We start from the raw sequence: 26,805 nt of genomic DNA, 5'->3' as shown, positions 1-26,805 counted from the left end.
TTATTGTGATTGATTTTATCACTTTTCCATTTCTGGACTAAACCTTTATTTTATTGTTAAAGCATATCTCTAGTATTGAACACCTGTGTTTCAGCAAATTATCATGTTAGTTAAAAGATAGTATCAAGCCAGATTTCATCCTGGGATCTCACCTATTCTGTAGTTACAGCATCCAGGATGATAGGAATTGCCCCATTAGCTTATGACCATTTTAACTGATCATCCTGGAACAGCACCAAGGCCATAACAAACAATCCAATGTTTAAAATGGAACTTGCCAACCCATCATACATTACAATAATGATAGACAAACCCTCTGTTTTACTCATTGCCCCTTTACATCATGAATATCATGAAACCGCAACCTCAAAATTCACTGTTTATTCTGCACTCTCGGGTATTCACAGCTGCATCTGAAGTTTCCTGCTGACAGTTCAAATTTCTTTAAGATTCTGCCAACTCTCATCATCTTTTGGCTTCCAATTGCCAACTTCTTTTACTGCCTCCCCAATGAGTTACCAATGGGATTCTTCTTATCAAACATGTCTAGATGATAAATAATTATGGAAAAAGCTGTTTGTCTTAAGGATGCTTTATATCCTTTAATCAGCACCTGCATACCTGAGGCAACAGTTGAAATCGACTAATCTTTTTGTTTGACATTGTACAAGAGGCTTCTGTTCCCAAAGGAAGCTAATGGCAACTGAGCAATCTGTGAATACCTACTCAATATAATACTAAATGAGTCATTAAAAAGTCATACAATTTAATGATATCTAAATCTGTCCATGCAGCACCCATATTTTGGGCATTAACTAGCCTCTTAAACTTCCTATGTAGCAGACAGAAAGCATGTGATGAAATCAGGTTGCAAGTGTGGCTCTGCAAACATACTGATTTTGACTTTTTATACCTCCCTTCCATCCTCCTATTCCACTCCATTCTTGCAATTTAAGTGATAAACTGATATATTATATGATGAAGTCAAAGTACGAAACCACCTGGATGTCAGCACTGACCGGAGCTAAGCTATTACCTTTGTTTGAGAGATCACAAGAAGGTGTAGAATTTGAAAAATGTAATGTTGGTGGTGGTGGAGAATTTTTCAGGCCATGAATAAAATTCATCACTAGGTTAGCAGAAAATAAGCTGTATTAATTGTAGCTTATGTTGCAACTAAAATTGAAAAGTTCTAATTTTCCAGCTGTGTTACCTTTATTCCAATGAGCAAAATTCACTCCATGAAATAAAATACTTCATTCTTACATGAAAGCTCTGCGCAGACACATATAATGCAATGCTAGTTTGATGCAGTTGGCAGCACCTAAAAAGGTAAGAATATAAAAAGGAAAACGTCCTTACTGTTCTGCCAGTCGAAAAGATTATGGCTGATCCGATTTGACCTTAAGTCCACTTTCCTGCCCTGTCCCCCATAACCCTTGGCCCCCTTTTCAATCAAAAATCCGTTTGATTCAGTCTTGAATATGTTCAATGACACATTGTCTCTTGGGTACCCATCGAGCTGTCATTCAAGACCAGTGCTTTGCAAGTCTGGATTTTCAAGAGATCCCTTCAGTTGTTCAGTGTAGTTCTAGCCAGCTTCACTAGTTAATGAACCATGGCATACTCAGAAAAAGAAACAGTTCTCTGGTTATGCTAGTTTACATTCCCCTGTAAGTGGGTACCACCAACAATTGTCTAACTTATTATTGGTGATCCTGCAAACTTGCTGAGCACAAAATAGAAATATGGTGACTGAACTGCAAAATAATTAATCAGTACTGCATCTATTTAAGGCATAATAAAGCTCTTAAGCTAATTCAAGTTTTTAGATATTGTATTTGTTTAAATGCATTTATATCCCACATAGATTACAGACAATTGGATTTGCTGGCAAGGCTAGCATTTATTGCTCATTATTAGATTCCCTTAACTGAGTATTTTGTAAGACCATTTCTGAGGGCAGTGAAGAACCAACCTCATTGCTGAAGGCACATAAACGTCAGGCTGGGTATGGATGGCAGATTTCCCTCCTTAACGAAAATTGCGAGCCAGGTCAGTTATTTTAATGATAATCTGGTGGTTTCAATGCCATCATTACTGAGGATAGCTCCACATTCCAGATTCAATTGATTAACTGAATTTGATTTGTAGTTACCATGATGAAATTTGAACAATTTGCCTTATTCCTGAGTCTTTGCCTCCAGAACACACATGCAGTACTATAACCAATATGCTGCTATTGTAAATTTATCTTTAGTTAATATATATATTGTTCACATGATATAAATATATATCATGTAAATATATAAATATCTATTTTATATAAATATTTAATATTATTACATAAATATTTATTTTTTATTTGTGTCTTTTATTTCACAAGAAGGAAAACACTGAGCTGATAAAACTCCATTTGATCCACACAATTTAAGTGTATTCACATCATCTTCTTCCAACTATTCATTTCTTACAAAACACAACCTAGCTAAGACTTATACAGAGGGAGATTACTCATTGTTAGGTTCTTCACATCATTGTTTGTAGCAGCTTTATCAGTGATACATGACTTAGATGTAAGTAATGTATAGATATAAAAAACAAGCTTGCCAGCTTATCTCCAGAATCACGCTCACGGGAATTTCTTAAGCTGTGTTCATATTCACACCCACACCTCTTAGGAACTAACCATGCATCTGCTGCATACAGACCAATTTTGTGAGAGATCAATTCAGTTGCTTAGAGTCATCAAAGCTATTTGGGCCGAAAACAACATGACTGTAATAAGAAGCAGTAGCTGCTGCGATAAAGAAAGGCTGCAGTTCAGAAATAGGAGACACTTCAGTTCATGCATTTTTTAATTTATGCTTCTTTGTTCTTCAGATCACGCCCTGTTCCTGAACACTAAGGAGACTCTGATAGCTGACTTCAATGAGTTGAGAAGCCCAATTTTTCCAACTCCTATCCGGAATTCTGCATGTGAGGCAAGTCTGTTGTTTCTGCTTTACCCATAGGCTCAACACTGTGTTTCCAAACAATTATTTATATGCCCATGTAAGAGAAATGTGCCAGCAAATCATACTTCTTTGAAGGCCTCACTGGGACCCTTAATCTATCACCTGTCCATCCAGAGAACTAACTGCTAAGAAATTAGTACAAAAGCAAAATACTGTGAATTGTGGAAATCTGAAATTACAGAAATCAGGTAGATGATAGAAAACTTAATAAGTTTGGCAGCATCGTGCTGAGAGAAACAAAGTTAACTATTCAAGTCTGTTGAAGAGATGCAGACCTGAAACGTTGAGCTGGGTAAAGTGAAGCTGATCGCAGTGGGAACCACAGCAACCAGGCTCAGTTAATTATAGAAGGAACCCGATGTCATTCTCCAATCATGAGGAAGCCCCGATGGCGGCTACCTTAGTGCCTGAAGGGCACTTGATTTTATCGAGTCTCCTTCACGAATTGATGGGGTTTCCCCACTGACTCCCTGACTGGTAGGCAGGACACTTGTTAGCCGGACAGATTCCCAGCTGTTTGCCCTGCAGATGTTGAGTCCTACTGAATCTTCCGGTTTTCTGTTTTTTGTTTTCTGTTTTTTTTTGGGTTTTTTGACCATAGCTAAATATTCATCCATGAGCTGCAAATATTGGTGGCTATTTAGATCTTTATATGATTTGTTTTTAGAATTTGCAATTAGTTTAGACATTGCTGTAACTGTACACTGCACACTGCTGTACACTGTATTTATAGCCTTATATTTGATACTGACATCATTTAAAAATTGTTGTAATGGTGTTATATATTCAAGGATCAGAGTAATTGCAGAGCAAGGATAGAGTGACATAAATAGATTTGTGTACCTGATTATCTGACTCATTCTTCCTGACCTGATGAATTGTGAAGAGACTATGGTCAAACAAATCACAATGATCCACATAGCTTCCAAAATTACTCCATAAGCATGCCCACTCTGAACTATAATTCAACCAGAATGTGCAGTCATGAGAACATTTGGAAGAATCTTCAAACAAATAGGAAGGGCTCAGAGGAATATGGGCCAAATTCTGGCAAATGGAACTCAATAAGATTGGGATCTGGTCAGCATGAATGGAATTGGACTGAAGGTCCTGTTTCTGTGCTGTATGACTCAATGGCTTTAGATGGGTCAAATGGACAACACTATTCAATCCCTTCTTAAGGTCCCCACTGTCACACATATCAATAAGGTTCAGTCTATGTAATATTAAGAAATGACTGAGGACACAGCAAAGACTAGGAATCCTTTAAGCTTTCCAGTTGTACTGACCAAATGAACATGGTTAACCATGCCTTGTCGAATGAATATGAGCAAGAAGTATGTGATAACAGGACCAAGTTTGTCTTATTTTTTAACCATTGTAGATTTACTTTATACAAGAAAAAACATTTTAGGAAATATTTACTGAAGCTGCACTGTTCGTGGAAGCAGGCAAAGGTAGAACATTAGCCCACAGCTGCAAGTACCCAATTTCATAATGGACAACTTTTGGATTTAGCACTTGGTGGCACTACTAGTGCAACTATTAGCATGCAAATTTCTCACCACCTTTGATCAATTATTGTGTTACTGAAATACCAATAGTGTGTGGCTGATTGTGAAATGGATAATACACTTGTGAGTCTCCTAGGACTATGTGTCAACTTGAAAATTCTGCAGTGCACATCTGCACCAAGTGAATGGTGGATGCTCTATTTTCTAAAGTGCTCCAATTTGAGTGAGTTTTCATGGGCAAGTAGATTTCTCTTAAGATTTGGCCTGGTAATAGAAGCTGCCATTAAGAAAAAGGAAAAGATAAATTGGTCTATTTACTCTGAACCAAATTTGCAGTGCATTTTATCTGCCATTTCTCTCACAGAGTTAAAAATGCATGCTATTCTAAAGAATGATCGCAACAAAGTAAGTGTTGCAAAGTTAGGTATTTCAAAATAATATTACAACCAATTTACTCACACATTGTCTTTTAATTCCTTCATGAAAAATTCAAAACCTTCCTCCTTCTCAAAAGTCTCGTCATCGATGTTATGATTTTCACCAGGAAAACTGAAGGGTTTCCCACACAGCTGACTGTGTGCAGTTTACAGAATCTCTCAACATTACACGGAGAGTTCTCTCTTGTTTCTCAAGCTGCAATCTTTTTTCTCCTTATTATGCAGCACCATTTCTACGCTCTGTATTGGAAAAGACTTCAAAACCAACTGAAGCATTTTGAACGCTGAAATCAGGTCATCTTTCATAAACTATTACTGAAAGCTTATATTTCCTTGAAGAAGCATTAGTCAGAGTGAAAGAATGAGCACCTGTAATTGCTTTGAACAAACAACGCATAAATTTATTTATACATGATTGAAAAATGTATTTTTCCTGAAATGTATCATAGTGGAAACCTTATTACTGTACTGGGTCTTTCCTCAAAGAGAAATCAAGCTGAAATTTGTAAATTTAGGAAAACACAGCAAGCTAATTAAGTCATCCCTGTTTCAGGTTTCATGCTTAAAAAGCTAATTACGTCGCATCTATAATGATCAAATTTGACTAGTAAAAGCAGTGTTCACCCATAACTTTATTTATGGGTAGACAACAGAATCTTTGATGACAAATATCAGCTCCCTAGTACCTGGTTCATGACACCTTCCCCTCCATTTTGCCTTCAAACTAGTATCTGTGCAACATTTCTGGTGCTAGCTGTTTTGGACACTGTTTTAATCAGGACATCAGACACAAGTATGAGTATCCACCAGAGCTATACAGGATTGATAGATAAGAAGGCCTGCTGATATGACACCAGTGCTGCTGTTTGAGAATTCAGCACTGTGCTAAAGCCCTCTCTTTGCCCTGCACAGTTAAACACATGTTCAGCAGCAGGGAGGACCTCCTACCAACACTACTCATGGTAGGGGAAGCAAACTGCACATTAATTCCCGATTGATTTATACTGACTGTGGCTGTGAATGAAGAAGTGTTTGGTAGTGTTCAGTGCTGAAGTTTGTAGGAAGTGGACTGGCATGTGTTGAAATTCTTTGTCCTGACTTCAAACATTCTGCATAGACCACTCACTCCACAGAAGGAAGCAGCAAGGGTCTAGGCCCAAAACGTCAGCCTTCCTGATCCTATGAGGTTGCTTGGCCTGCTCTACATCTTGTTATCTCAGATTCGCCAGTATCTGCAGTTTCTATTGTCCCCATAAGCATCCCCTTGGGCTACAGCATTTAAGAGACAATGAGAATGGGTGACATGGAACAGGGACAACTGCTGGAAGAGAGATGTGGGGAGAAATGGGGGAGGGAGGGCTGGTGGTGTGGAGATGTAGTAGGGAGAAAGGTTTACAGCAGGAGACCATCAGCAGCAGCCACAGTATGCATTCAAAAGTGTATTCACTGACCTTGACCCCTCCAGTCGGTGGGGGGGGGGGGGGGGGGAGTTTAATTCAGCACTGCATTCGTGTTCTCAGACAAGGGTCCAGGCAGTGATCATTGTAGCTACCTTTGTTGGTGTCCAGTCATGGGACATCACATACAGGCAAATATTCCAACAAATACAAATGTGAGTTTTAATTAAACACTGAAGGAAACAAAACCAAACCAACGGAGGCTGAATGCTATCGCCACAATGCCAACCAGATTTAAACATCATGACCAAAAATGTAACAGTCTACAATGGTATGCTGAACCGGATGCTCTACAATTGGAAGCAGGTATCAGTGGGTTTCTGTCTGGCTTGTACTACCTGTCACAGCTAAGCCCTGTCCTGGATAATCACCGCTTCCTGCACCCCAGTGTCATCACCCTCCTCCTCAGGTGGTTGCTCCTGCTCCCCCAGTTCTTCAGCATCTAGCTCATTGCCAACTCCAATTATGCAGAGCACCACATGTCTGAATGATGCAACACAGCCTGCGTAGATAATACCCGAGGGCCTCACCCCCCTGCCCCAGACAGGCCTGAGCTGCGGAACTGCATCTTCAGCAGCCTTTACTCTGGTCCACCACTGCCCTGGTTCAGGCAGGAGTGGCATTATTTCTGCAGTCCACAGCAGTGAGATTTCACAAGCCATGTCACACGGAGTAGTTGTCCCTCAATCATCAGCCTTGTAAGGTACCAGAATGATATCTGTGCGCCATAATGTACAGATTGTGCAGTTGCCAGGTTTGCAGGTACACATTTGCAGGGAGTAGTAAGCAGTGATCACCTGAACATTTATGGAATGGAACCCCATTCTGCTGACAAATTCCATTACATTGAGGCATGGCAGATACGTTTCCCAATCCAACCGCCCAGGCTGCACTACTGACCTCATCTTAGGAGAACAAAATGAACCGATGTGAGCTTATACAGATGGAATTAGTCACTGCGCTGTTTCCTGGGTGCATGACTGAGGAATGCTATACAGGTACTCATCTCTCAGTATGATCTGCTGTTTCTGTTACTCCCGGGTTTGCTGTCATTCCTGCTCCTCCTGCATTCATCATGCCTCTTTAGGTAGGCAGTCATAGAGACCCACACGTGCCCATAGAGCATGGACCCCAAATGGATGTCATACAGAGCAAGTAGCAAGCCACATCAGCTTGATACACCACCTGATTTGCTTGATGAGTTTTTCTGACTCTCACCTACTTGGCAAGTTTGGTCAGATGGGAGTCTGAAAATAAATGAGGGAAGTTGCGGAATTACCAAACCATTTAACAATTAATAATGACTGTAAATTGGCATCTTGCTGCTGCAGAGGTAGAATCTTTCCCCGTTATTTGTGAAAAGTATAAATGATGGAACGAGATGATCACAACATTGAGATAGGCCATACCGCACTTGCCTCCCAATTCAGCCATACACCTTGCCTTGGGAAAACTGTTTAGACTGCCCAAAATTCTGCTCCCTGCACTAGCTGTGCTCCTACCCTCTCAATGCAGCTGGATAGAAAATTTGCTTTGTGGTGTGATGCTACCTTAACAGGGCATTATTGGGATACTGTATTAAAGAGCTTAAGAAATTAAATGACACCATAAATGACACTGTTGACACTGCAATACTCAAAATATATCTCCAGCACACACCAATGTTATAGTGTTCAGGAAAAGAGCAGCAAATGGAGGCTAACTGGCATTAATAAACTACTGTTCAGTAATACTCCAATAATGTGGTATTGAGCTGGTCACAACTGCAATGTATAAGCTATTGATTAGTTAGCTAATATTAGATTAGAAAAATAATTAGACAATTGGTAAAGTTAATACATGGGAAAAGGAGAATAGCATTCAATTGAGTCACTTGAGGAAATGTAATATAAAGTGTACTTTTTCTTATCGATTCATACTGCTCATATACGTCTTCAAATTATACGTAGTTTGGCAACTTAGCAATATTGCACATCAGATCAACTTTCTCATCCACGACTCAACTGATTCAGGATTTGTGGTAAGGCAAACACTGGTACCTTCCTCCCTCTGTGATTCCAGTGGGGCTTGCTGTAAGAGTTAAGATTTAGGCCTCTGATGGACACTTATCATTAGGTTAACAAAAGACAGAAATCATTTACATTTTTAGACAGCTTTTTAGATCCTCACTATAATTTAAAGCACTTCAAATCACTTTGGAAGTGTAGTCACTATTGTGAGATAGCAAGAGCTGCAGATGTTGGAATCAGAGACAACACAGTGTGGAGCTGAAGGAACACAAGAGGTAGGCGCACACAGAGGAGCAGCAAAGTTGATGTTTTGGGTCGGGACCCTTCTTCAGGCGAACAAGTTTTGCAAAGTTATTTTAGCTTTCCTAGAAGGGGCTGTTTATAAGACTGAGTGTGAGAGATTGTTTCATCTGATCTGTTTCAATCCCTTACACTAGTAAATTGTTGTCACTTCAAGCATGAAGAACGAGAAAATTAAATGAATGTCTGGAGATACCTTCAGCTCTGGAGGAGGATCTTCTGTTAAGAGATTGAGAAAGGAAAACATGCTTCCATTATGCATATTTTCAAATGACTGTAATAAGAGAAGCTTCACCATCAAATTGGCACTGCTCTCCTCCCCCTGCTTCTGTTAGTCTCCCTGCCTCAGTGCAACGTTGTACCTCCGTGTGTGTTTGTGCACACCACCATTAAGACCCAAGAGGGTAATTTAACCTTGGGCTCAATAGTGCATGGTTTTGTAATTTCCTCTACCCTCAGATTGAAGATGAAAAATGGAGGGATAGCTGATTTACTGTGTGAATTTAAATATAGACTGATTGTATGGGTGTCTTTTTGTATGCAGGTTCGTATGTCTTTATGTTTGTATGGAACACTAGTGGGAAATCTTTCCTTCTTGGTTGTGGAAAACAAGACAGATGAGGAATACATCAGGACACTGTGGGAATTCGCAAATATTACTGGCTCGGGAAGCTGGCAAAAGGCAACATTGAAATTGCCAGATGTATCTGACAGGTATAGTGTTTTCTGACTTATACATGAGAGATTGCCTGGCCCACTTACTCAGCCAGGAAATTGTCTATCGTGTGGCTCACTTTAGCTTACAGCTTATGTGTCTAGTCATGATATATCGAAAATAAGGCTTGTGTTTATTAGATTTACTTATTTATTGTCATGTGTATTATAAATATAGTGGAAAGTGATGTTTAGTGTTGGAACTCCTCAGCACCATTTTGAAAGACAGAAAAGAAATTACACGGCATATAAAACCAGAAAATACAACAATAGAGTTCATATTTACATTTGTTCTTGTTTTGGGCTCTGGGGTACTTGGAGTGGGCTCCAGATCTCGAAAACGATTATTGCCTCCAACAGTGCTCCTGCGTCTGCCGTGCCCTGGTTGAGCCAAGGGCCCAGCTCCGGTCTCCTCCATCCCAACGCCGAGATTACCACACCTGAGCCAGAGCCAGTCGTAACCCAGGGCTAATGTCACACCATCTCCAAGGTCATCAGCACAAAGCAGTCGGCCAGCCCTGAGTGCTCACTGCTCATCCGGCAACACTGCTGCACTTTCAGGCGCTCTGTGGCCCCACCGACACCGCTGCTGCCATGGGTCCTGTTCTGGGTCCACCACCGCCACCATCTCTGTGACCAAGCCCATCAAAAGAAAACGAAAAAGTAAAAGAAAGGTTTGAGAAAAGGTAAAAAGGAAATGAAAAGCTGACATTAGAAAGGAGCAGACAAGCCCTGGGCTCAGGAGCATAACCCTTGCCAACCCCACTGCCTTTTATATAACTCCTTTCATGACCTCAGCATGCTTTATAAATGCTTTATAAATAATTATTAGTTTTATATTGCAGTCACACTTGTAATGTAGCTACCACGGCAGCCAAATAGCGCGCAGTAAGCTCTCACAAACAGCAGTGAAAAGACAAGATCATTTGTTTTTGTAATGTTGACTTGGGAATAGATCTTGACCAGGACACTACGGATAACTCCAGTTTTCTTCTTTGCTTTGTAGTGTGGCATCTTTAACACTTTGAGGAGACAGACAAATCGTCTCTTTTACATTTCATCTGAAATATAACACCTTTCACACAGCAGTACTCCTGCAGTACTGCACTGAAGTGTCAGTCTAAACTCTTGCTCATGTTTCTGGACTCAGACAGAAAGCTGCAGATTTTTGATTTGGAGTTCAGTGAGCTCCTGATAATTTCATATCAGCCAAATGGATTTGAAGATTCAGATCTTCCAATGATTCCATCATTGGCCATAGCATAAGCTGTCCAGTGGCATGGGTTACCTTCACATGGGAACTACTGCCTGACATCACTGCAGGATGGGGGAACCTGAAAACTGCAATGATCACAGCCTGTAATTTCAGGACACTTTGGGCAGAATTTACAAAGTTCTATGGAGGCAGCTAGAAGCTATCCGAAGGATTACATCCTGACCCTCTGCATTTCAACAGGGTCCCTGATAGGTTAGCTATATTGGGGAAGTTGTTAGGCCTTCCCTGTCATTGAGTTAGGGATGGGTAACAGGATGCAAAGGCTGGAGGGGCAGTCACTGCTCCCATAACAAATAGTGACCAGCAGCCCCTTTGTGAAAGACATGTGCTGCTGATGTGAATGGAGCAGGGGATTGCAGCATTGGATGGAGGCACATTAAAGCTGATGTGAGCAGGCTGCCAATTCCTTACACCTTTTGATATACAGTAGAAGTGCATCCGTATCAAGGTTGTACACCAGGTTGGTCTGAGGATTTGAGACAATGGGAACTACAGATGCTGGAGAATCCAAGATAACAAAGTGTGAAGCTGGATGAACACAGCAGGCCAAGCAGCATCTCAGGAGCACAAAAGCTGACGTTTCGGGCCTAGACCCTTCTAAAGGGTCAAGGCCCGAAACGTCAGCTTTTGTGCTCCTGAGATGCTGCTTGGTCTGCTGTGTTCATCCAGCTTCACACTTGGTCTGAGGATTTGCCAGTTTGTTTCTTCTGGAGTTAAATCTTCATATTCATCATGTGATGCCTGTGACATCTCACTCTACTCCACCCTCCTCTGCATAGGTGAGTTACAAATGAAACAGAAGGTCCCACAGGCCTGGCCAAAATTGCAGTCCCTTTGAGAAATACTGCCATTCGTACAAGTAATTGCCTTAGTTATCTGACCGCCACTTCCTGGCTTGTCACTGTTACTGTTTCAATATTTGAGGTGCTTTTAATTCTGCCTTTCCTAGTGTTCCCTGCTATTGCCTTCTCCACAGTTGCCTCCACAGAGCTTTGTAAATTCTGCCCAATGTGTCCCAAAATTACAGATTGTGATTGATGCTGTTTTCAGGGCCCCCACTCCCGTAGTGATGTCAGACTGTAGTTCCCATGTCAAGGTAAGCCATGTCACTGGACAGCCTGTGCTCTGGCCAATGTTGGAATCATTTGAGGATCTGAATCCTCGAATCCATTTGATTGATATGGAATTATTAGAAGCTCTGAATCCTCAAATCCATTTGACTGAAATGAGTTCAACCACACCTAACTAACAGCCCTAATGTTTCATGCAACTCTCTGATGACCATGTTATGATGTTGTGTGCAAACAACACGAAGGTAATTGAAAGGGAAAATCTTTGCGTAGCTGGATACTGGGAATGCTGGTAACACACAACAGGATAGCCAGCATACTTGGAAAGAATAAGATCACACTCAGTCCTTGCAGTAAAATCTGAAATGTGAATAAACATTCTAAATGGATGAAAATGAAGAGGAGGAGGAGGAGGAGAATAAATAAGCATAGAGGAACCGTCAGGAAAATGAATTAACCCACTAAAAACTAGGAGGCTTGTCTGTTGATTGATCAGATTTTCACATCAGGCAATGGAAGGAGGCATTAAATAAATTACAGGCAATAGAGAACTGAATTACTTGTTAGTATCTTAGTTAATCTAACAGGTGTACCAAGGAGAAGCTGAGAGACAGCAAAATCGTGGAAATTCTGCAAATTGGATCTGAAATAAACAAAACACACGTTGGGGGTATGACTGAATAATGGACTTCAGACTTTATTCAAACCTCTGCATTATTTACAGTGGATTGGCTGGACCAGTGGTGACACTGGGGGTAGATTGTTGTCTCTCTCTAGCAGGCCCTTCATCAGAATTCAGTACAAACAGGCTTCTAGTTCATTTTCCAAAAATTAAAATGAGTGTCAACTGATGAGACTGGAACATGCTTCCCGTAATTTACATGACAGCAACTCTTGGTTAAGATCTCAACTTGTAGTTAGCCTGTCTAAGATACAGAGCATTGCATCTGATTGCACAAGAATTTAAATTATTTAAAAGTGATGGACCATGGTGACCATTCAACACATCTTAATTCTTCTGGAGGCATCTTATAACTACCCCTTTGTATCTTACTGTGCTTCTTTTTATTTAATTTACCAATTTGCCTCTTCTATTTTGTATGGAAATCTATTCCATATGTTGAAAACATAATGAACTGTACGAGCGATTACAAAGTGGTTTATCATCGTTTGCATCTGCTAAATTAGATTGTATTCTGCAAATCAGTTCCTTTTATTTATTTTTATTTTATTAGTTCACATAATTATGATTTAGTTGACACAAAATTAATTGCGGACTATTTTGCATCTCACTGGGAAATCAAATTGCAAATGCATATTTTATTTTACTGCCAGTACAAAAAGTGCAATACGTGATATTTACTGTCGAACATTATTTACCAGTGTTGTACAATTTTGAAGGTTTAGTCATGCTGGGGGGATCCCTGTAAGATAAAAAATATTTTGGCAAAATGATGACAGGTTTGAACTAATGTGAGATTATAAATAGTAGGAGCTGGTCATGTAAGGCCAAGACCAGGCCAAGGCTCTGTTTGAAGTTTCTAATTGTCCAGACTTTTTAAAAAATTCAGTCACAGGATGAGGGCATTGCTGGTTAGGCTAAAATTTATTGCCCATCCTTAATTTCCCAGAGGGCAGTTAAGAGTCAACCACATTGCTGTGGGTCTAGAATCAGAATGTAGGCCAGACCAAGTAAAGATGGCAGTTCCCTTCCCTAATGGACATAAGTGAGCCAGATTTTATTTTCCGACAATTGACAATGGATTCATGGTAATCATTAGACTCTTAATTCCAAATATTTATTGAATTCGGATTCCACCATGTTCCATGGTGGGCTTCAAACCTGGATCCCTAGAACATTCCCTGGTCTCCGAATTGTATCACTAGGCCACTGTTTCCCCAGCTTGAGACTATTGAGAACTGTTACACAAACTGCTCTTTCTTTTAGAATAGTTTCGAGAACCCCAATTGTAATGTTGGAGTAAGAGCTTTATTCGCAATGCAGAGTAGGATTCTGAGTGGAGGTGTGACAGTGATGAGGAATAGCCGGCAGGAATTCCACAAACTCTTTTGGCACATTGGATTTACCAATTTTAACATATAAACTTTGAACTGCTTTGTTGCTCCCAAGTTGGGAACTGGACTCAGGAAAACTTCTGGTCCAGGAAAACTTGCCCAAAGTCTTTCAACTTTCATTCTGGGAGAGGTATGTACACTAACTGGAAAGGCCTGGAAAGAGTTCAGAGGTAGCTACATGACTGTTGGGTGGTGGGATTGGCTAGTTTAATGACCACAATCATTTAGAATTTTTAAAATTGCCCTCTATCCCTCACCTCACAACCATTCTCCAAACAACCCCATTCCTACCTATGCCAACTCATGCCACATCATGACCCCACCCACCCCCATGGCTTCTCAAGCCATCCATGTGCCAACCTGTGCCCCTCTAACACATCCCCAAGACCCTTTTAGCCCCAATGCCAACTCATACCAAGCCAAGACTTCCTGCTCATCCCCAGAGCTCTTTATGAAGGCACAAACATTGACACCAACTCATGTAAACCCATGTATCTCCACACATTACCTTTTTCCATATACTTTCCATCTCAATTCACTCAGAATCCTCCATGGGTAGACATCAGTAGCCACGTTGAGATTAAGTAAAATAAAATTCTATTTGTTGCAGACTTTATTATATTTGTAAAAAGATTCTCATTTATAATACTTAAATTCCTTCAAGTACTTAAACCTTTGTAAAAGCAAGTATTTCCTTCAAGCACTTAATTAGCTATGAAATCATAAATTTGCATTCATACCTCCACACCAAAGACAGCTAAACTTTTAGTAATGACTTAGCTTTGTCAATCACACCATGAACTGGAAGGAGATTATCTTCACCTGTGATAGAAAGAGAAAATCTGCTGCCAAGACAAAGATGGCATGGTTACAGATGGCTGAGGTAGTTAACACCAATATTTTACCCTGTCTCTAGACCCAAGAGGTAGCTTTACGGCTTATCCAGATCAGAAAAGGTAAATGCAGTTGCATAATCATCTCCATTCTATAGTACGCACGGTGTCTATTGTTATGACTATGACAGGAGGGATGTGCTGATAGTCAAGCCCCAATACTCCACTTGCATAGTATTCAGTATAAATGTGTTGACACTGACTGAAATCTCAAAATGTTCCATTTATTATGAACAAACCTTATTCATAAAGCAAGTGGAAAACTCTAGTTAACAATCAAACTATGATACAAAATGAAAATTGTGTTCCCTTGATCCCACAAACAGCCACATTTATAGAGCAGAAATACCTGTTTCTTCAGGGATCATTTTTTAAAAATCAGACAATGCATAAAAGATGCCCCGTTGGATCAAGCGTCCAGAAGCATTGGATAAAATGTGTATGCTTCTCACATCCACTGAATTTACAGTTGAGAAATCTGATTTTTTTTTTGGTTTATTCACGGGATGAGGGAATCGCTGGCCAGGCAGCATTTATTACCCATCCCTAATTGCCCAGAGGGCAGGTAAGAGTCAACCACATTGCTGTGGGTCTGGAGTCACATATAGGCCCAACCAGGTAAGGATGGCAATTTCCTTCCCTCAAGGACATTAGTGAGCCAGATGGGTTTTTCCCAACAATCGACAATGGATTTGTGGTCAGCATTAGACTATTAATTTCAGATATTTTATTGAATTCAACTTCCACCATCTGCTGTGGCAGGATTTGAACCCAAGACCCCAGAATGTCTTTGGATTAACAGCCCAGCAATAATACCACTAGACCATCACCTCCTCTGAGCTAACAGCCACAGATTGATGATAAATGTCCAGTTCTGCTTCCAGTCGCCTCGGATTCAAGTCATTGGGAATTGGTCACAGACCATGCCATCAGGATTTACCAGGTAGACTGAAATTATGATATTTGGAAATTCTAACAGGTTCCCAGAGCATTACACTGAGAAACAGGGTGTAAGGAGAGAGGCTTGCAGTTTCTGCCTTTACTCCTTTACAGCTTCTTTACTTAAACTGCTGAGTCTGTGGAACAAAACTCTAAGTCCATTGTGGGTTGCTGGACAACATTATGCCCTCTAGTCATCCCAAAAGGATTTGCTCATTAATTAAGAAAACAATTTAAGGTAATCATAATAATAATCAACTCTTCCCCCTTGAAAGCTCTGCTTAGCTGTTTCTCCAGAATCTTTTGATTTCCAATAAAAAGAACGCAGCAGGCTAATCCACAGCACACAGGAAACTGTTGATTTCATTTAAAAGGAATTAGATGGTAAACCTCTTTTCAATCCGGCATAGACTTAAAATTTATATACTTTAAAAACCTTCCAGAGTTTTTCACATCGTCATTAAATATAAATGTGCACCCTCAAAAATGTCCCTCATCATTCTGTCTTCTCAAGTATATTCCCACTGCAACACTATTCATAAACACTTCAGTTTGAAGAGTGCCCATTTTTCACTTCCTGTGCACTTTCTCACTTTCTTGTTTAGTCATATCTGCAATTCACCCTAATCCTTGTACAATGTGATGCATTCTCCTGATATTCATCCATACTGAATGTACATTCTTTGTTGGTGAAGATACATTTTACATATACAGACATGTTGTTCTCCACTTACAGGAGAAGCAAGCTCAAAAGAGGAAAGAGAAGCAGGGTAGGCCATGACAGACAATGGAGCTGATATTATCAGGGGAGGAGGCCAATGATACATTTGCAGCCCCAGCCATGGGAGATGTGGAATGTGGCATCTCATAACTGCCTGGGGTCAGAATTTAATTTCTGTCAAGCACACAACATAAAAGGTTCAGTCCTGGTGACGTGCTTTCACAAGCAAGTGAAATATAATCATCTTGATTATGCTAATTAACAAAATTTCAACATCAGCAGTCACTGCCCATATCCATCATTTCTTTTCTCCAGGACCTTCATGTATAAAATGGCAGCCTATGAATTTTCAAGGTGACAATTACTGAGACAAGCTGATTGCTCTGAAGGATGTATTATCACAGTACATTAGCTTACCAGGCAGGAGTGCCACCTTTTTAAAAAAAATTCTTTCCGGGGATGTGGGTGTTATTATCTAGGTCAGCATTCATTTCCCATCCTATCCCTAGACCCTTCCCTATCACACTACCCCTGCCAGTAGCATTTTCTGCCACCTACCTTTCAAAATTAATGAAAAGACTGGTCATTGCCTTGGTGCATGCAGAAGGTCATAGCTATGTTTGGATGTTCTCATAATTTTGGCAAATGTCAAGTTTATACTCAGGGGCTGCAAGCTTTGTCAACCTACAAAGATCACTTTGTACTTATGTGCATTCTTCAGGAGCTCTTCAACATTATATGCCTGTAGTTGGTTTTACAAATATTTCTAGAAAGCTTCCTTAGGCTCGATGCAATCAACAACAAAACAATTCTGTTTGCTAGCTGCCCATCTGAAAATAATCACAGAATGAGCATCTGTTCATGAAGTAACTTGCAGATTCTGAAGGTTTCAGTCTCATTGACATGATTTCTAGTCAATGTGTACACAAGTTTGATTTGGCTTTGAATTGCTCTTCTCAAGTGAACTGTATCTTTTGGAGATCCTTTCCTCTTTGATTATTAATCCCAGTGTGTTAAATCTAAGGCAACCTTCTATCCCAATTACAAAGTGAATCACAGCAGTTTACTTTTCTGCATTTAACACACCCAGATCAAGAAACCATAGTTCTGGATGCTGTTTAAACATATTAAAATATGTTATGCTGTCTGCTGTCTCCCAACTTCAAATAGAGAATTCTGTGGACATTCTGACACTGTGCCTTCGACCTTCCCTTGATTGCTATTAATCTGGCAAAACCCCAATCAGTTATGTTTCTCAAGTGAGTTCAGCTGGCCTCTCAGTGAGGATCCACCTGCTAACCAACACACCCCAGTGCTGTAAAGAATAAAACCTTTGAGATTGTCTCATGCACTTTCGAATGATTTTTTCTGTCAACTATGTGTTTCATGTGTGGATTAATTTGCTTTCGACTATTCAAGCTCAATAGACCTTGTCAGGACAATATTTTTCATCACCATAGCCATGCCATGATAATGATAATGGTATAATTATCAAATCTGGAAGTGAAATTTGAAAGTCCATCTGCCCAAGAAAAGAAAACAATAAAACTTGCGAATCGTACATAGTGGTCCAACTCATCTTGTATATTTCAAAATAGAGCTCCAGAATAACATTATATTTGTTTCCAAATATTACGTCTAATTACTGGTGTTTCCCTCTGGGAGAGATAGAATCAGAGTCAGGTTATTCTGGAATCCTTCAGTGCTGATCAGTGTGCTCGTTCTCTCATAGCATTCCATGGCTCGACCATTGTAAGCTGCCAGGTCAGGCAGGGCATGGAAGGCAGTGGGTAGCTTAACGCATATCGGATGACTATTCCTGATGGGATGCGGGTCTGGTTTTGGATTTGATCCCTGTGTTAGAGTAACAAACCTAGAATGAAAATTTTAATTCCTGGTGGCTGATCAAAGAGTCGCTATCGTGTTCGATCTTCAAGCTACTAAACAAAGCAAATTAACATGCCCTGCACCATTTGAATGAATAGCAGGAGTCAACTGAGGCTTGGCCACAGTGTTTAATTCTACTTTTTCACTTTGTTCACCTTACATATACTTAGGCAGCTGGCAAATGGAAACACAAAATGTCCATCTTTCACCTTGTATGAATTTAGAGCTGTCCAGTTGCAAAGAACTCCTAACAAAGCCAAGTTTTGGTTGGATGTGTAGAATATTAAACTTTTGGCAAGTACACCCTCTCCAGACTGAAAATTCATTGTAGAAACTTCAAAGCTACTTCCCTTAGTGTAAAAACTAAGGGCACAGAAGAAAAAGCAGAGGAAATGTGAAACTGCTTTGGTGTAAGGTGTGTTTGTGATGAATTCAGAGACAAATCAAAAAATGTTGGCCTTCCACCCATGCCAGTAAAACTGGAAATGATAAGTTCATCCAGATTTATAAAACCATAAATTGAACATATTGTGTGTCACATCTGTTGCTGCAAACAGCACTTAACTGACCTCCAGTATATACTGTCAATACTAAAAAAAATTCTGTAATTCAGAAGGTGAATATCACATTAAAGAAAAATGAATTGAGTCTAATGATAAAATTGTACAGCTGGCTTATGCATAAAGATGTAAATAAGGCAATGCTCAAAATGTTCAGTGAATGACTTATGGCTTCCAGATGAAGAGCGTTATGGCTCAGTGCTCTTGACCTTCTCGTGCTTCTGTTGATCAATACTTCTTTTTCTTCACTTTATTTGGGCCGGATGGCTGGTTAGTAAAAGTTACTTTTCTCCTTGGCACATTGACTGAGCGTCCCCCCTCCGGTGCTATTCCCACACCCCGCACTTACCTAGAAAAGCCTGGAGAATACTGTGTTACTTCCCTGGAGGAGTCCTAATGTGTTTCGAGTGCTCTCATGCAGGCACTTAACTGGCCAGCTTTAGGCCTTCCATTCAATCAGGACCCCTAAGCAGTGGAAGACTTTTTCTCGAGTGCCCATTCAGAGATTGGCTGCCAGTCATCACGGGCAGCAGTGCCAGCAGTGATAACTGCTTTTGGTAATGCTCCAGGGCCTAGTCTGGATTTGGCATTGATTCCCCAGGTGAGCGAGGTGGGCTGAGGATTGCCAGCAGGAAGTCACCAGAGAGCTGGCAGTAAGAGAGGCAAGGACAGGGTGGTTGCTTTCCTGTTGCCACGACCCTCCATCTGATACTGATTTCCTTCCAATGTGGTCTCCCCTGCACTAAAAGGCCACAGGTAAGGCCAAAGACTTGCTGGGCAGTCTTTGGGAGACACCAGAGAACCAATACCGGATTCCAGTGAACTCAGGTCGTTGGCATCAAGAGCTAGCAGGCAAGAGCCCCACATCCAGCCTAACCATCCGCTGGTTAACTGGGGGCAGTTTTCCTAACAGGTTATGATTGCTTTGCCACTCCTCTCAATGTGTTCACTCCAGTGAGCTCCATGAATTGAGCGCATCATTTGTGACAAGAGAGGCCTGAGGAAAGAAGTGAATTTAATCCCACACCTTCACTTGTGAAACCAGCCATAATTAGCATTGTGTGTGAATAGAATGAGGTCACCTGCCTTTACTGAATTGCACAGTCCCTTAGGGAAACAATCTCAGTTTAGTACCTCTCCACAGCGAAACAGCTAAGGTCAATAATAAACTAGGTGTATACATGTAGGAAGTGATTTTGCATTTCTTAACTGTGTGACACAAGTATCCAAATGTAACCTTCTTGTACCTTGTTAAATGATTTGGATGCAACAGCAAATAACTCAATTCCAGAGTTTGCAGATGATCCCAAAACTGCAAGACAGGAAGACATTAGAAAGCTACCAAAATGCCAACTGAGTGACTCATAGACTTTGCAGAGTCTCAGAATAGCAGAATTGTTAGAGTCCCAATGGAGGCCATTTGGCCCATCATCCTTGCACTGGCTCTTCAAATGAGCATCACTACCTAGTGCCAATCTCCTGCCTTCTCCCCACATTCTCGCATGCTATTTCTATCCAAATAATCCTCCTATGCCCTGTTAGATGGGTCAAATGAACTTGCTTTCACCAAACTTCCAGACGGTGCATTCTGTACTGACTGTGTGGGTGAGTTTTTCTTACATCACCCTTACTTCCTTAGTGCATCATCGTCTCATTCGTTTTCATTCTCTGAGAGAGAACAGCTTCTCTCATGGACCTGTTGTACGATAGCAAGGAACTTAGCCTTCAGGACGTTACCACAATGCAGTAAAAAGACTGGCCCAAACCTCACAAGGAAGTGACAGTCTTTGGCTGAGCCCCAGAAGTCGACAGGTTTTCAAGGTCATAGCCAATTGAAATATCCTGAAGCTCAGCAGTCCTTCAATTTCTGTGTGTCTCCTGCTCGGGGTACAATGCATAAGAGCACTCGGACATGTAGCTACTCATGTCAGGGGTTACAAATCAGTTCTTAACTATTATTGTTAAAAATTGTGCACAGTTTACATTGTGAAGAATGCAGAAGTTTGTATTGCATATCAGCGCTAAGGCACTGCTTGAACACACTGTCTGCCTGCTAGATGATATTTCTGTTGACATTGTAATTGTTGTTGTAGATTCTATGTGTGCCTGTTGCTTTCTGGCAGGAGCTATTGGTGAAGAGCATCCCTTGTTTCACCATGACTAGTCTGTGACGTTGGCATGATGACTGGAATAAAGTTGGCATCGGGTCTAGTGTTGAATAAATGAATGATGTCTGTTGCCAGCACATCAGGCATTGACTTTTATGTTGCATAGCCTGTTGTCGCAAACTATCTGGATGCTGAAGGGATGGAATCCCTGTACAATCAGGAAAACGCTAAGATGGTAATGGAGAGAATGTGTATGTATTCGGAGATTTTGAATCAATGGGAAGCCCACAAGCTGGACAAAGCCTAGTGCCCTCTTCTGTTGTGTTTGTTTGCTTATTGGATATGTGATGTTGGTGTATCTCCCCTTAAAACAAGCCTCAGAAACCCCCCTTGTATAACAATGCACAGAAAATTGGAAGGATTCAACTACATAAAGTTTTGGGGGCCACGGTAACTCTGGCAGCCAGAGACAGTGATATGCCTGCTTCAGATTCCTGTTGTGACTGCAAAACCTGACGCTACACTTTAGCAATGTCTCCAAGTGATTCTCCTCAAGACCGTGAACCAGAAGGTAAAGTTCTTTTAACACCCTGCCATCCTGTTTGGTCAAGGGATAAAGGTACCTCTGGAGATCTGCTCCTACAGGATACTGAAGAGATCCTGACTCCAGTGTCACAAGAATTGGAATGATTTCTGCACTCTGCTAGTGTCCTACCAGAGTGTTCACTCAATGCTTCGTACACCCGTAAGCATCAGTCAGCATTGTAACGTTGCCACTGCTAAAGGGCTGTCACACAAAAGATTGAGTGTCTTCATCAGGCAATCAATGTCTTTGACAATATTGCAGCTACTAGTATAGCGCTACTGGCATCACAGAGGCACTGCCTCTTCAATATCTGCTCGAGCTCAAACTTAAAACATAAAGGGAACTACGATACTCATCAGCACATGTACCATCAGCTCACTGACCTTTCATCACAACTAGGCTGGCTTGTACATCTGATAGCTATTCATCAAAAGCTTAAATGGGTCAATGGCACAATTGTAAAGACTGAACTTGGGATAAAAACTATAAAGCGCTTTATTGGTTTACATCAACTGCGATTCTTTGATGAAACTGAACCACCTTTCGTTCAGAACATTTAACTCCTAACTTGCCCCATGCCACGTTCTCCTTACGAACAATGTATACGGAAGCTCTAGTGATTGATATCACTATCTGTATCAATCATTATAAGCTAATTGCACATCAACCCATACTAAAGTCTCTTCATGCTTCTCTCCTGCAAAGGTTGAATGAGCACAATAAACACAAACATTCCAGATGGGGTTGTGAAGGCAGGGCATTTGCCTGTTATTTGGCTCCTGAGCTTATGCTTTGAGGAGCAGGGCGCTGAGCTGGCAAGTGGGCAAGGGGGACATGCCCATGTCAAAGGGAAAATTGTATTTCAACATCGATCTGGTAAAAAGCCTCCAATCCATTACTCCGAGCTGCACGTCCTACACTAATCTTAATGAAATCTTGCGTGAGGGTGGCAACAAGTACACTTACAAATTTAAAAAAACCAAAAGGACTGAGGATGCTGGAAATCAGAAACAAGAACAGAAATTGCTGGAAAAACTCAGTACATCCATCAACATCTGTGGTGAGAAATCAGAGTAGACATTTTGTGTCCAGTGACCCTTTTTCAGAATTGAAGAACAGAAGAGTTCTGAGGAAGGTCATTTACAAACTAATGTATTTTTTGATATAATTTCTAATAGACATTAAAATCACATCTCTGCTTGGAGAGGTGGTGCAGGGCAGAGGACTTTAGATTCCTGGAACACTAGGACTGTCTAGTTGAGATGGAACCTGTATAAGCTGCACAGGTTGCATGTGGGTGGAGCTGGTGCTGAGTGCCTTGTGGGTGTTGTCCTAGTGTTGTTGTGACGGGTTTAAATTAACTCATCTGGAGTGTGGGAACGAGGAGAGAATATTAGCGTGTAATACTAGGGTAGACGAAATGGTAATAACATTGGTACAGAAGAGGCAGATAGCACTAAATTAGAGAATCGGAAGAGGGAGAAAGTATTGAAAAAAATCAGGATTACACTGAATGTATATGAAAGCACAAAGTATGGTATGTAATCATCATAGAATCCCTACAGTGTGGATACAGGCCCTTTGGCCCAACAAGTCCACACCAACCCTCAGAGGATCCCACCCAGACCCATCCCCTTGTAACCCACCCAATCTACACATCCCTGAACACCATGGGTACTTTAGCATGGCCAATCCACCTAATCCGCATGTCTTTGGACTGTGGGAGGAACCGGAGCACCCGGAAGAAACCCTCGCAGACACAGGGAGAACATACAAACTCCACACAGGCAGTCACCCAAGGGTGGAATCGAACCTGGGCTCCTGGCGCTGTGAGCCTGCAGTGCTAACCACTGAATGGGAATTTCAGGCCTAGTGGGTTTATGTTGTCATAGCAACAATGGACACCAGGTTTAAGCAAGGGAAGACCTGGAAGTTAAATATTCCCGGATACAAGGTGTTCAGAAAATACATGAAAGGATAAAAAACAGGAATGGTTACGATTTTGGTTAAGGAAAGCATTGAAGTGCTGGACAAAGAAGATGATTCAAAAGGATCAAGGACAAAATCAATTTAGTTCAAACTAAGGAGAAAGAAGGGTGTAAATGCATTTCTCATTTTAATTTTCAACCACCAACTAGTGGGAAGAATATAGAGGAAGAAATTTGCAAGGCAATTGAAAATGAGCTGCCAAAAGGCATTTGATATTAGTGCCATACAAGAGACTTGTGAACAAAGCTGTAGGTTGTGAATTAAAAGGGACAATAACAATATGGATACAAAATTGAGTAAGGGAGAAGCAAAAGAATCATGGCTCATAGATATTTATAGATCTTGATATAATGGGGATAGCTTTAAAATTTGGAGATGATAACCGCTGTGCCCTCAATCACTACTGTCACTATTGTTGGTGAACCTTAGGTGCTCATCATCTCATACTCAAACAAATTAGAAGGCATAGTTGGGATGTTAATGTTAGGAGTTGTTATGTTCTGTAGTAAATGCTTCTCTTCGTTCCTAAGTCCTTAACAGTGTGCTAATGCATTGGTATCTGTTTCAACTCCCTCAGTTTGGAGACTTTTTGCTGTGCAGGAACCTGTACAAACAGATGATTCCAGTCACTGCTTAAATGGGATATGGATAAAGGACAAGGAGCTGAAACTGGGCTGTTCTAAGCAAAAGCTTTCTGTGCTTTAGGCCAAATAGGTTTTTTGTGGTTTCCTTATTTTACAATGGCAGGCTGTGGGTTGACTTTCACAAAGCGTCATGTAGTGAATTCCCAGAGCGATTATAAATATTGCAAAGACACCAAACAAAAAGTTCTGTTCATGTTTATCGAAAGCAAATAAAATTTTGCAACGTAAACTGTAACATTTAGAATGCATTTTAAAGCCTGCATTTTGCAGGATTAATTAGATAATCCCTGTTTTTTTAAACCACTGTCACGATATAATAACCTTTGATTTGTTCATTTACTCCTGTTTTCCTTTGGATATGTGGCTGTATATTTTTCAAAATCATTATTTGTTCAGTCTGATCCATGTGGACTGAATCGAGAGGCAAATTGATTTTCTTTTGTCATTTCCATTGTGATGATCCTCAAGCGATCCTTCTTTTTTGAAGAAGAGGCAGCTGACCTTTAAAGACCTTTCTGCGACCTGAGATTTTACTTCAGATTTCATCCAGATAATTGTTGTTTTCGCAGGTTCTGGCTTCAGCTGAACACTGTATGGACTGATGAGTCAACTGCAATCATTGCACTGGATAATGTAACTCTCAGCCTTGATTGTTATCTATCAAGTGAGTATAATCATTGCACTTGTCTGTCATTTTCTTTTCTGTTTTATAACAGTAGATCTTTAACAAGTTATGGTGTCAGAATGTAACCTTTCTGAATAAGTAATGGTGGCTTCAGCTTTTGACATGTTCCAGGGTTGTTTCTGTGCTTGGAGGCAGATTTCTCAAAGATTATTTATTTTTCACATTTTACATGTGCTTTTGATATTATTTAAACATACATAAGAATGCAAAGAGAGAACCTGGATGCGGGACAGTGAATTAGATCACTGCTTTATCTCTGAGATTTGAATTTAATTGGTACAGTGCATTTGTATTTTCTGTGTTCATGCCTTAAGAACTTAGGGACAGGAGTATGCCATTCAGCCTTTCAAATCTGCTTTTACATTCATAAAGTCCCTACAGTCTGGAAACAGGCCTTCTGGCAAGTCCACACCAATGTTTAGAGCAACCCACCCAGATCCATTCCCTTATAACCCACGTAATCTACACATCCCTGGACTTTAAGGGCAATTTAGAATGGCCAATCCACCCAGCCTGTGCATCTTTGGACTGTGGGAGGAAACTAGAGCAATTAAAGAAACCCATGCAAACAGTGTGCAAACTCCACACAGACCATCACCCAAGGGTGGAATTGAACCTGGGTCCCTGGCACTGTGAGGCAGCAGTGCTAATCACTGAACCACTGTGCCGCCATTCAGTTCAATCCTGGTGACCATCTGCCTCAAAACAACTTTCTCACTCGAGCTCCATTTGATGTACAGAGGGATCTTGGGCATCAAATCCATAGCTACTTGAAAGTGGACATGCAAGTAGATAAGGTGGTAAAGAAGGCATATGCGATACTTGCATTTATTGATTGGGGAATTGAGTACAAGAGTTAGGATGCCACGTTGCAGTTTTATAAGACTTTGTAGAGGCCACAATTAGAACATCACATACAAATCTGGTGGCCACATTATAGGAAGGATGTGGAGGCTTTGGAGAGGGTACAGAGGTTTATCAGCATGCTGCCTCGATTAGAAGGCAGGAGCTATAAGGAACGGTTAGAAAAACCAGGGTTGATTTCTCTGAAGCAGCAGAGGCTGAGGGGAGACTTGATAGAAATCTGTAAAATTATGATAAGCATAGACAGGGTTAACAGTCAAAATCTTTTTCCCAGAGTTGAAATGTCTAAAACTAGGGGGCATGCATTTAAGGTGTTGGGAGGAAGTTCAAAAGAGATGTGAAGGGAAGATATTTTACACAGAGTGGTAGGAGTCTAAAATGTGCTGCCAGGGGTGGTGGTGGAGGCAGATATGTTAGGAGCATTTAAAGAGTTTTAAGTAAGTACATGAATATGTAGGGAATGCAGGGATAAGGACCATAAGCAAACAAAAGTTTAATTTGGCGTAATGTTGAGCACAACATCGTGGCAGGAAGGTCTGATTCCTGTGCTGTACTGTTCCTATGTTCTATGTTCTATCCCTTGATGTCATTAGTCTCCGGTACTCTATCGATTTCTGCCCTGAACATGCTCAATGATTAAGCTTCCACAGTCAGAATTCCGCACCCTCTCAGGGATGAAATTCCTCCTCATTTCAGTCTTAAATGGCCCATCCCGCATCCTGAGATTATGTTCCCTGATTTTAGACTCACCATCCTGGGGGAGCATCTTATTTACATATGCACTGTCATGCTCTGTAATAATTTGGTAAGTTTCAATGAGGCAACCTGTCAGCTTTCAAAGCTTTAGGAACTATGGACCAGTCTTGTCAATCTCTCCTCATAAAGCAAACCTGTCATCCCGGGGATTAATCCACTGAAACTCCATTATACTTTTGTACAATTAATAAGTGCCAACTTAGATAAAGGGACCAAATCCATATACAAGTGAGGTCCCACCGAGGCTCTATACAACTACAATTGGACATCTTTACTTCTGAGCTTAAATACCCTTGGAATGAC

At 40.8% G+C, this 26,805-nt stretch overlaps 1 protein-coding gene across 2 annotated transcripts in view; it reads left to right on the top strand.

Annotated features, from left to right (window-relative positions):
* LOC125455175 (ALK tyrosine kinase receptor-like) overlaps positions 1–26,805 on the top strand; it is a 977,528-nt gene that overhangs the window by 670,265 nt on the left and 280,458 nt on the right. For both annotated transcript variants that reach the window (XM_048536890.2, XM_059648635.1), the window contains exons 8-10: positions 2,884–2,984; positions 9,279–9,448; positions 24,767–24,861. In XM_048536890.2, the coding sequence (XP_048392847.1) occupies positions 2,884–2,984; positions 9,279–9,448; positions 24,767–24,861 (366 nt within the window). The remainder of the gene's footprint in view (positions 1–2,883; positions 2,985–9,278; positions 9,449–24,766; positions 24,862–26,805) is intronic.

This window comes from Stegostoma tigrinum, chromosome 9 (assembly GCF_030684315.1).
Source record: "Stegostoma tigrinum isolate sSteTig4 chromosome 9, sSteTig4.hap1, whole genome shotgun sequence".
Lineage (NCBI taxonomy): Eukaryota > Metazoa > Chordata > Chondrichthyes > Orectolobiformes > Stegostomatidae > Stegostoma > Stegostoma tigrinum.
The sequence above is the reverse complement of the archived record's forward strand: the minus strand, read 5'-3'. Positions and strand labels throughout refer to the sequence as shown.